At 35.0% G+C, this 10,800-nt stretch overlaps 2 protein-coding genes across 2 annotated transcripts; one reads left to right on the top strand and one right to left on the bottom strand.

The window, feature by feature from the left end:
* The first annotated feature begins 2,102 nt into the window (after positions 1–2,102).
* LOC112777143 (kinesin-like protein KIN-10A) lies at positions 2,103–5,807 on the top strand. The gene is made up of 5 exons (XM_025821438.3): positions 2,103–3,066; positions 3,665–3,820; positions 3,912–4,019; positions 4,106–4,216; positions 4,320–5,807. Exons 1-5 carry the CDS (start codon positions 2,395–2,397, stop codon positions 5,556–5,558), a joined length of 2,286 nt encoding a protein of 761 aa, XP_025677223.1. The 5' UTR covers positions 2,103–2,394; the 3' UTR covers positions 5,559–5,807.
* A 264-nt stretch (positions 5,808–6,071) lies between these two features.
* Positions 6,072–10,421, bottom strand: LOC112777157 (uncharacterized). Its single transcript, XM_025821454.2, has 5 exons — positions 10,195–10,421; positions 9,104–9,255; positions 8,728–8,828; positions 8,345–8,423; positions 6,072–8,045 (listed from the first exon to the last, which is right to left on the bottom strand). The coding sequence occupies exons 2-5, from the start codon at positions 9,180–9,182 to the stop codon at positions 6,322–6,324; spliced, it is 1,983 nt and encodes a 660-aa protein (XP_025677239.1). The 5' UTR covers positions 9,183–9,255; positions 10,195–10,421; the 3' UTR covers positions 6,072–6,321.
* Between the last annotated feature and the right edge of the window lie 379 nt (positions 10,422–10,800).

Here is a 10,800-nt window from a genome sequence, read left to right as displayed (position 1 = left end):
TTTGTTTAGCTTCTCCTTCAAGGCTTCTAGTTACAATTTCTTTCAATTAGACTTATATATGCTTTTTGCTTTTAGAGTTCGTAATACCTTGCTACCTCTGATTTACAACTTAAGCGTAAATCTCTGTGTGGTAGGGTATTACAGGGGTTCAGCAACTTTTAGTGGTTTTGGTCATCATTTGACCAGCACAAATACTAAATTATTTTTAACAAATAAATTTTATTAATTCATGTGTGCAAATTTTAAAAAACGTGGGTGTAAATTGTATTAATTTTTGTGTGCAAAATTTTGGTAAATATAGGTGCAAATTTATATGCTTCTTGTATATAAAATATCTATAAATATGGGCTCAAATTATTTCTGACAAAAAATAATAATGCTAGTCATGTAGTATTGCTCTTTAATACATATTATGCTAATATTAAAGTTTATACAGGTATTTATAAAAAATTTTATCAAATACATCCCTTACTAAATATATATAGTGAATTTCAACCCAATATTAATATTTAGGGTTAAGTACGATTTTGGTCCCTAAAGTAGGGACTGAAAATTTTTTTCGTCCTGAACTTTTTTTTTTTATTTACAAAATCGTTCCTAAGGTTTAACTTGATTTTAAAATTACTCTTTGGACCAAAATGTCCTTCCCCTTCTTCCCCAAAATTCTCATTTTCTATTCTTCCTTTTCTTTTTCTCCATCACAGAAGCGCAGAATCAGAAGCAACCCAAAGCAGATAAACAAGACAAAAAGCAGAAGTAGAAGCAATACACATGAATAATGAAAGCAGGTAAACAAGGCAATCAGAAGATAAATAAGACAATACACATTGAGAACCAGAAGACAACAAAGCAGAGTCTTGCCTTCCTCTCCAACAAAAGAAACAAAAGCAAAAGAAACCAAAAGCATCAACAACAACAATGGAATAAAAAAAGAATAAACAGAAGCAACCAGAACAACAACAACAATGGAATAAACAGAACCAAAACACCTTCCTTTAAATCTGAAAAATTAAAGAAAAAAGGAATTAAAAATTGAAACAGCACTACAGGGACCTCGAGGGAGAGTAGGTGATCTGCGAATCGCGAGAGGAAGGGTTGCACGGGAGGGGGGTAGGGGCTGCGGCGGTGAACTGCGAATCGCGAAGGGAGGAGAGTTGCAGCGGTGGTGGCGGATCGTGTGGAAAGGGCTGCAGCAGTGGTTGCGACGCTGCAAATTGCGACAAGGAGGACACTGTGGTGGTTGGCAGTGCTGCGAATCGCGACAAGAACGGTTTTGCGGTAGTCGGCGGCGCTGCGAATCACGAGAGAGGCACTGCGACGGTGCAAATCGCGAGGGATGACGACACTCTTGAGGGCTGGCGGCGGATTTCCTTCCCCGTCTTTCTTCCCTGAACACTTCCACCCCCTTCCCCCTATCCCTTTAACCCATTTTTTTTTCTTTTTTCTTTTATATTTTTTTAGTTAGGGGTAATTTGGTAATAAAAATTAAAATTTTGGTAAAAATGACGGTTTTAAAATTATGTTAAACTTTAGGGACGATTTTATAAGTAAAAAAAAAAAGATTAGGAACGAAAAAAATTTTCAACCCCTATCTTAAGAACTAAAATCGTACTTAACTCTAATATTTATCGTAAGTAATTTCATACCTAAACTTATTCTCAATTTCTTTCTTGGGTCATAGATTTATTTAAAATTATTTTCAGGTTATTATTACCAAAATGTGATTTAAACATATTTTTTGACAGTTTTAGGTGTTATGTATATCTTCTTGTTAATAATTTTTTTTCCAAAATACATTATAAGAACAAATAAACAAAACGTATAAACATTTAAAAATGTTATAGAAAATATGTATAAATAATATCTTTTTGTAATTTTTTGACAAGGAAAAATAAAAAAATAAAAAATAATTATTTTGTATTTTAAGGATATATTTTAATAATATAATCATAAAATTTTAAAATACATTAAAAATGTAAAAAAAAATTCAATAATATTTAATAAAACAATTTTATTTGTAGTGTTTTTAAATGTGCTCTTACACATGTTAGCAAGACTTCAAAAAACAACAATAAAAACACAAAAGCTCTTCTAAGTTGAAAAAAGAAAAGAAAGGAAAAAATTCAACGGTAACATAAATTAAAAATAGACGTTAGAGCATTCAACGGCTACATCTTGGTTGAACAATTTCAAAAACCCTTTCTTCTCCAATTGCTCCGTTTTCTTCACCATCCATTATCATCATCTCGATTTCGCATTTCTTGAACATTTTGCTCTCTGTTTCTCATCTAAGGTTGCAATTAAACCCCGAAGTTTCAATCTTTCTTCTCAATTTCTCTCTGGGTATTCTCGCTCTCTGTCTCCTCTTCTTCTTGTTCTTCTTCTTCTTCATCAATGGCTCCAACCCCTTCTCCCAAACCAAACCATTACTCCACCCAGTTGAAAACCCCTCACTCCAAGCACCGCCTCAACTTCAATGCCCCCAAAACCCCATTACAACAACAACAACAACAGCCACACCCTTCTCCGAATCCCAACAATCTCAACAACAAGGAACTCCCACCGGAGCACCCTGTTGAAGTAATTGCAAGAATCCGTGACTACCCTGATAGAAAGGACAAGCCTTTACCCGTTATTCAAACCAGTTCAAGCTCCAAGAGTATCCGCGTTAAAGCTGATTTCGGGTACCGAGACTTCACCCTTGATGGAGTTTCTGTGTCTGAGGAAGAAGGTCTTGATGAATTCTACAAGAAGTTTGTGGAATCAAGAATCAGTGCGGTGAAGCTTGGGGAGAAGTGCACAATTATGATGTATGGGCCGACCGGTTCCGGAAAGAGTCACACTATGTTTGGGTGCTCAAAGGAGCCAGGGATTGTGTATAGATCTTTGAGGGACATTCTTGGAGATGAGGGTGGGGATGGAAACGGTGGTGGTCTTGGGTTTGGGAATTTTGTTCAGGTTACTGTTTTGGAGATCTACAATGAAGAGATTTATGATCTTTTGTCCACCAATGGTGGCGGCGGAGCAGGGTTTGGATTGGGATGGCCTAAGGGAAGTGGTTCCAAGGTAATATGATCTGTCTTTGTGGATTATTTTATCTGTTTTCTCTGCTTCAATTGGATTAATCTGTAGGATTGTTATGTAATTCAGTTAAATTCTGTTGTATACTTGCATGTATAATATAACAAATGAAAATTATTTCCTTATTTTGTGGGTTCCAACTACTAAATTATTGAAAATATGCAATGAAAAAAAGAAGTGAATTCAAAGCTGCAGAGAGGAAAATTGTATATTCATTTAATGCACCATTGCAAGAGTATGTAACTATGTATAGAGCAATCTTGTTACTCAGTAGAGCGAAAACAAGAAGCTTTGTGAGGAAGGGGAAAATTCAAAATTGAGAATATGCCCAACTTATTTTCATTTGCTTGGCTTTGTTTAAAACATTATGATAGGATAGTGAGTAGCTGCTTGTATGTGTAGTATGGAAACTTTAATGGATGAAATAAGCAAGAGATTATTTGAGTTCTCTATAGTTATATAGAGTAGCTCTTCCCAATATTTTGCTAGAATGGAAGTATTGACTGAACAATTATATTTTAATCAATCAATCAATTTTTAGTTTCTAGTTTCTAGTTTCTTACTTAGGTTGTTTTGCTTGTAGGCAAAACTTGAAGTGATGGGGAAAAAGGCAAAGAATGCAACATATATATCTGGAAACGAAGCAGGGAAGATCTCAAAAGAAATTCAGAAAGTGGAGAAGCGAAGGATTGTTAAAAGCACACTCTGCAATGACAGGAGTTCTAGAAGTCACTGCATGGTAAGGTTACTTCAGAAGGTGATTAGTTCTGATAATAATTTATTCAGTTTACTTGGTTATTGATAACCACCATATGTTCCACTTTACACAGGTAATCCTTGATGTCCCAACTGTCGGAGGACGGCTAATGCTTGTAGATATGGCCGGATCAGAAAATATTGAGCAAGCCGGCCAAACTGGCTTTGAGGCCAAAATGCAGGTAATATTTTCACCTTGACTGTGTTCTTTTTTCTCGGATCATGTAGTAGTTCTCTGCTGAGCATCATGTTTTCAATGGAATTATAGACTGCCAAAATCAATCAAGGAAATATAGCCCTAAAGAGAGTGGTTGAGTCCATTGCAAATGGCGATTCTCACGTGCCCTTTAGGGACAGCAAACTTACCATGCTTCTGCAGGTAATTCTAGCCATTAGTTCTGTCCATTATATGGTGTCCTGTTCTATTTTTTTTTATAGTATTAATTCATTAAAGTATCTTTTTTTTTTTTTTTTCGGTAAAGGATTCGTTTGAAGATGACAAGTCGAAAATCTTAATGATACTCTGTGCCAGTCCCGATCCTAAGGAAATACACAAGACAATCTCCACACTTGAATATGGTGCAAAAGCAAAGTGCATAGTCCGCGGCCCTCATACCCCGGGCAAGGAGGAGGAATCCTCTTCCGCTGTCATTTTGGGCTCGAGAATTGCTGCAATGGATGAATTTATCTTGAAGCTGCAAATGGAAAACAAGCTCAGAGAGAAAGAGCGAAATGAAGCGCACAAAAAGCTTCTAAAGAAAGAAGAAGAGATTGCTGCATTAAGAGCTAGACTGGAGATCACAGAAGCTAAAGGAACTTCCGAAAGCGAGGAGGAGATTAACTTGAAGGTAAATGAACGAACTCTGCTTATGAGACAGGAGTTAGAGAAGAAGCTGGAGGAGTGCCAAAGAATGACCAATGAGTTTGTTGAATTGGAGAAAAGGAGAATGGAAGAAAGGTTATTGCAGCAGGAGGAGGAAGTTGAACTTCTGAGAAAGCGACTCGAGGAAATAGAAATAGAATTGAAGCTGGCTCACTCCAGTGAGGGATGTAAAGAGGTAAATGTATCAAAGGAAATGGAGTCAAATGGTTTTATGAGAAGGTTGTTGCGAATATACAAAAGCGAGGAGGATCCGGGGATGGTGAAATCAATGGATTTGGACATGGATGATCAGGAACAGCCACTTCCCCGCGAAGTAAAAATCGTCGGCTTATCTAAGAGTGATTACAATGTTATGCAAGACATTTCAAATCAACCTTTCACAAATCCTTTGAATGAGGTACAAGATGGCACTGTTTGTACACCATTCTTTGGAAAAGGACTATGTCTTAGTACAGTTTTCGAAGACGAAGAAGAAGAACATGATCATGAAGATGAAGGCAGGGAAGTCGAGAAAGAAGTAATAGAGGAGAAGAGAGTATGCACTGTTGTTGACAGCAACAAGTCCTCTAGTGTTGCTGCAGATTCATTGGAAAGCTCAGAGGAATGTGATGATAGATTAATGAGAATTCAAAACATATTCACTCTCTGTGGAAACCAAAGAGAGCTTTCACGGCATAATGAAACACCCAAACCACCAGCAAAGAAGTGTTCTGATGATGATGATACATTTGGTCTCAGGTTTTCGCCTGTAATGAAGACAGGTGACAAAGATTGTGTTATAAAAACTTGCAACAAGGAAAATATGCACCCAAACAATGTTGTAGGATTAGGAAACTAGATTCCATTTCTGGTGTGTACTACAAAATGAAAAAAAAAAAAAAAAAGAAGATATTTCTGTGACCAATGGTGTGTAAAGAGAAACATGTGTGTTTCCCTTTTGAAAACTGCAAAGTTATGTGGTATATTTCGTCATAAACCTCCGTATGAGTTTTTTCAATATAGGGACTCCCTATTGAAGGTGACCATATGGCATGGTTATTCAAAATGACCCCTATAAATGGTAAGCTTTTTGTCTGTCTTTATAAAATTCTTTTAATTACTTTTTAAAATCTGCACCGTTTTAGTCTGCCAGTTAACGGGCCAACATATTTCCTTCTATTTTTTATTTTATATTATTATTTCTTTTTACTTATAATATTATGAGTTGTATCTAAATATAAAAGAAAATAGTTTAATTCTCACATGCTCGTTGCCTAAAGAAAAATTTAGAAAAGTTGTTAGATTGCGAGCTCAACCCATTTAACCTGTAAATTAAAGATTAAAAAGCCCGCTAAAAATGCACATACAAAAATGACGAATTTAAATGCTGTGAATTACAGTTTAAACGAGTTGGCATGCCCAACTCTAGTAGTAATCAAACATTATCATAACAAGAAATTAATTAGCCAAAAGCAATTGTAATTTGTCTCCCTGAAAACTCTCTCTCTTTTTCTGTGTCTCTAAAGACATTTTTCTGTCAAACTAAAAACTTAGTAACAAGTAATAACCTTCTGGACCCCTACGACTCATTTTCTCTAATTGGTAGTGGTACCCATTTCATGTTAGGATTCAGGTTCTGGTTCAACGTCGCGCAAAGATTCACTCAGCTCTTCCTTCGAAGAACTCTTATTACTTTTCGACGATCTCCTTGAAGAGCCTTCCTTTTCCTCAGACGATGATGTTTTTGACTTTCTCCTATGCGAGCTTTTGCTTGTTGAGGATGTTGGTGGTTTCTCTTCTTCTGTTCCAGATTCACGGTGATGCCTTCTAGAAGTTTCCGTTGAATCTGATTGGAACTTGTCTTCTTCTGTTCCGGATTCACGGCGACGATGCCTTCTAGAAGTTTCTGTGGAATCTGATTGCAGCTTCTCTTCGTCTGTTCCAGATTCACGGCGACGATGGTGATGCTTTCTAGAAGTTTCCGTAGAATCTGATTGGAACTTCTCTTCTTCTGTTCCAGATTCCCGGTGATGCCTTCTAGAAGTTTCCGTTGAATCTGAATGGAACTTCTCTTCTTCTGTTCCGGATTCACGGCGACGATGCCTTCTAGAAGTTTCTATGGAATCTGATTGTAGCTTCTCTTCGTCTGTTCCAGATTCACGGCGACGATGGTGATGCTTTCTAGAAGTTTCCGTGGAATCTGATTGGAACTTCTCTTCTTCTGTTCCAGATTCACGACGACGATGATTATGCTTTCTAGTAGTTTCTGTGGAATCTGATTGGAGCTTCTCTTCTTCTGTCCCAGATTCAGGGCGACGTTGATGATGCTTTCTAGAAGTTTCTGTGGAATCTGATTGGAGCTTCTCTTCTTCTGTCCTAGATTCACGGGGACGATGATGATGCTTTCTAGAAGTTTCCGTGGAATCTGATTGGAACTTCTCTTCTTCTGTTCCAGATTCACGATGACGATGAAGATGCTTTCTAGAAGTTTCCGTGGAATCTGATTGAAACTTCTCTTCTTCTGTTCCAGATTCACGACGACGATGCCTTCTAGAAGTTTCCGTTGAATCTGTTTGTATCTTCTCTTCTTCTGTTCCTGATTCACGGCGATGATGCCTTCTGGAAGGTTCTGTAGAATCTGATTGCAACTTCTCTTCTTCTGACCTGTGGTGACGATGTTTTCTAGTAGATTCTTTGGAATCTGATGATGGTGGCTTCACTTCTTCCGTTTGCTTCTTAGGAGATTCTATGGATTCCGATGACAGCAGCACCTTAGAAGATTCTGTGGATTCCGAAGACTGCGACTTCACTTCTTCTGTTCCCTTTTGCTTTCTATAAGATTCTGTTGATTCTGATGATGGTGACTTCACCTCTTCTGTTCCCTGGTGGCGATTGTGTTTTCGAGAAGATTCTGACTTCTCTTCCTCTGATTTATGGCGACGCCTTCTAGAAGATTCTTTGGACTCTGACTTCTCTTCCTCTTGCTTTCTAGAAGATTCCGTGGAATTTGACAATGGTGGCTTCTCTTCTTCTGATCCATGATGATGCTCACGGTCACGGTCACGGCGATGCCTTCTAGAAGTTTCTGTGGAATCAGACGACGGTGTCTTCTCTTCTTCTGATCTATGGTGCCGGTGCTTCCCAGGAGTTTCGGAGGTTTCTGATAGCTTTGGGTCCTCAGATTTGTGACGACGATGCTTTCTAGCTGGGTCTGATGGATCCGAAGATCGATTCCTTCTTGGTGGCTTGGATGCTTCGGAACTTTGATCCATGCACGACATCTCAGAACTGCTTGTCATCGAATTCGCTCGAGGCTCTGCAGGAGGGAGCTTCGCCTTTCGGTTATCTGCAAAAATATCATGTTACTCAAACTCCACACTTATCGAATACACTTTACAAACACTTGGACTCAATCATAATTATTTGTTCAAGAACTAACATGGGTTATGCATGCAACAATATTGGTGAGCATACAAATATTCTTTCAACTTTATTCTTATATCGATATAAAAAAGTTACTGCATAATTGATATTTTTAAAATTTGAATCCAAAACCTTAAGCCATTTATCATCTCAAGTAATTCCATTTTACTATGTTTACACACGTTTAAAAAATAAGAGTCTTTATCATCTCAAGTAATTTACCTTCAGTTGGTTTGGCAGATTTTGCGGCTTTTGGTTTTTCTGGTGAAGGTGGATCTTCTGCCTCTTTAAACTCAGTCATCTGCAGAGTGTTTTTTATGTTTCATATTACAAAATGAGTAAGGTTAGGAAATTAATTTTTTCTAACCAACATTAGTCAAAATTTTTAAAATTATTTATTTATTTTAAATTCTAAATTATAAATTATAAATTTTTTTATTTTAAATTTTAAATTGTAAACCTTGAATTCTCAAAAAAGAGAATTTTTAGAATTGAAAAGATAAATTAACTAATGTTAACTAATTAAAAATTAGTTCTCTTAAAAAATTATCAAATCTCATGACACCATGAATTATTAAGGAGAAAGAGAAACCATAGTGTTTTACCCAGCTTGGTTTATTTGCAGCGTTATCATCACATCCAATATGTGCCAGATGCTTCACATCAGTTGGGAACCCAATCTGAATCTCATTTTCTTCTTCTTCCTCTACAAAATTATTATTATTATTTATTAGTGATATGCAACTTAAAAGATTCTTTTTTTTTTTTCTTTTCAAAAAATTATGCACATTATTATCAACGAAGAAAAGAAGAAACAAATCATGAGTTCCAAATTTATGCCAAATATTTTTGTAAAGGAAACAAATATTGTAAACCCAACCAAAAAAGAGCACACAAATATGGTCACCCTTGCCAAATATGTTAAGGAAACTATATATTATTTTCAAAAATTGGTCTGTACATGTAGGAAATTGGACTTACCAAAGATTTGGGATATGTATCTAAGCCCTTTAAGGAGGCCTTTAACCTGGCCTTTTGCTGCTGGTGCTGGTGTTGCCATTAATGTTTATGTTGTATTTCCACCAAACACCTTTTTCTGGTGTTTTCAACTTAAATGGATGCACTACAAATTTCTGAAAGATATATTTTAAAAAATAAAATCAGATTTGATAAAAAAAAACAAATAATCTTTGTATCGTTAGTCAGTTGTCCTCAATTCCTTAACCAACCAAAATATAATCTCATCAAAGAGGCATTCTTCAATATAATCCATTTAGCAATATTTTTTAATCAACCTACATGAACTGATGAACATAAAAAATGCCACTTTATAAAAATATATAGTGTTTATAAAAAAAAATTATTCTACCGTAAAAAATTAATTATTCTTTTGTTACAGGCTTAATTATTTAGCTATCATACATTTGTTTATTCTAGTTGACTGATTTTTGTATTTATAAAGTATTTTTATAACCATGCTATTTATCACCAAAATTTAATTATCAAATCAATCAATTATAAAAAAATATATACTAAAATACAAAATACACGTTAAAATGTGTAAAACAACACACAGAAACATAACAGCTGTTTTTTTTTTATACATTTAACATTTTACTTTGTTTTCTTTTTTAAATGATAGTCACTCCTATTTTTATAATATAATTCCTCAAATAATTTTTTCGTATTATATTTTATATGAATTTATAGAATAAAAAATATGACACTATCAAAACAGAAGTGACATTATCATTTTTTTCCCTCAGTGTTTCAGAAAAGTGAGGTGCTACTTAGAAAAAGATATTAAAATAAAAAAAAAAGTGTTGAAGATAGATAGGATGATAAATTAGCCAAATAAATTAGTAAAACGATAGAAATCATAAAATTAATAACAGTCAAAATTTAAGAGAGAAATAAAATATATAAAATATATTTTTTTTCTTTTTACGTAAATGACATTCAATATAGAAAAAATTCAATCAAAATGAAAAGAAAAATTGTACATTTCCAATTTTCATTTAGAAATAATAAGAAACCCAAAAGAATAATAAGAAGGCAATAAAAACACTAACCAGGTGACACCTTGAAGAACAAATGTTCAAACAAGCATGAGATGACTTTGTTGTCAAATCACAAAGAACAAATACTAATAACAAGCTTGGTTGGAATGATCCAAGCAATTAATCAAAATAAAAGTGAGAGTTTCAGGGTTGAAAATGTTGAATCTTGAACTGGATTTTGATGCACTGCCCCACCCTAGCGGTGGCTAAAGGCAAAAATCAAAAACCAGCGACAAAATAATGGTTTTCGGGGGTGGAAATACAGATTGATCCAACTGTAATTTTCAATGTTCAAGTCCTATATTTAGCAAATCAATTTCATCAACACAAACATTTTTAGTTGGTCAAAGTTCCTACAAAAGAGGTTTGATCAGTTTAACTATGTGGATTTAATTAGCTTAAGTATAAACAAAAATAGAACACTTAAAAATATATTTATAAGGACTCAATGTTGCATGTGCATGTGCCTATTTCAACAAATTATAATTGATCCGTCACCAAGTATTTAAGAATAACCTAAGAAACGACAAGAAAAGAAAAGAAAAGAAAAAAAAACTAATTGGTTTTTTTTTTTTTGGTGACTAAAAAAAAAAAAAACTAATTGATTAAAGCGGTTAA

This window comes from Arachis hypogaea, chromosome 19 (genome assembly GCF_003086295.3).
Source record: "Arachis hypogaea cultivar Tifrunner chromosome 19, arahy.Tifrunner.gnm2.J5K5, whole genome shotgun sequence".
NCBI classification, from domain to species: Eukaryota; Viridiplantae; Streptophyta; class Magnoliopsida; order Fabales; family Fabaceae; genus Arachis; species Arachis hypogaea.
This window is presented reverse-complemented; position numbering and strand designations above follow the sequence as displayed.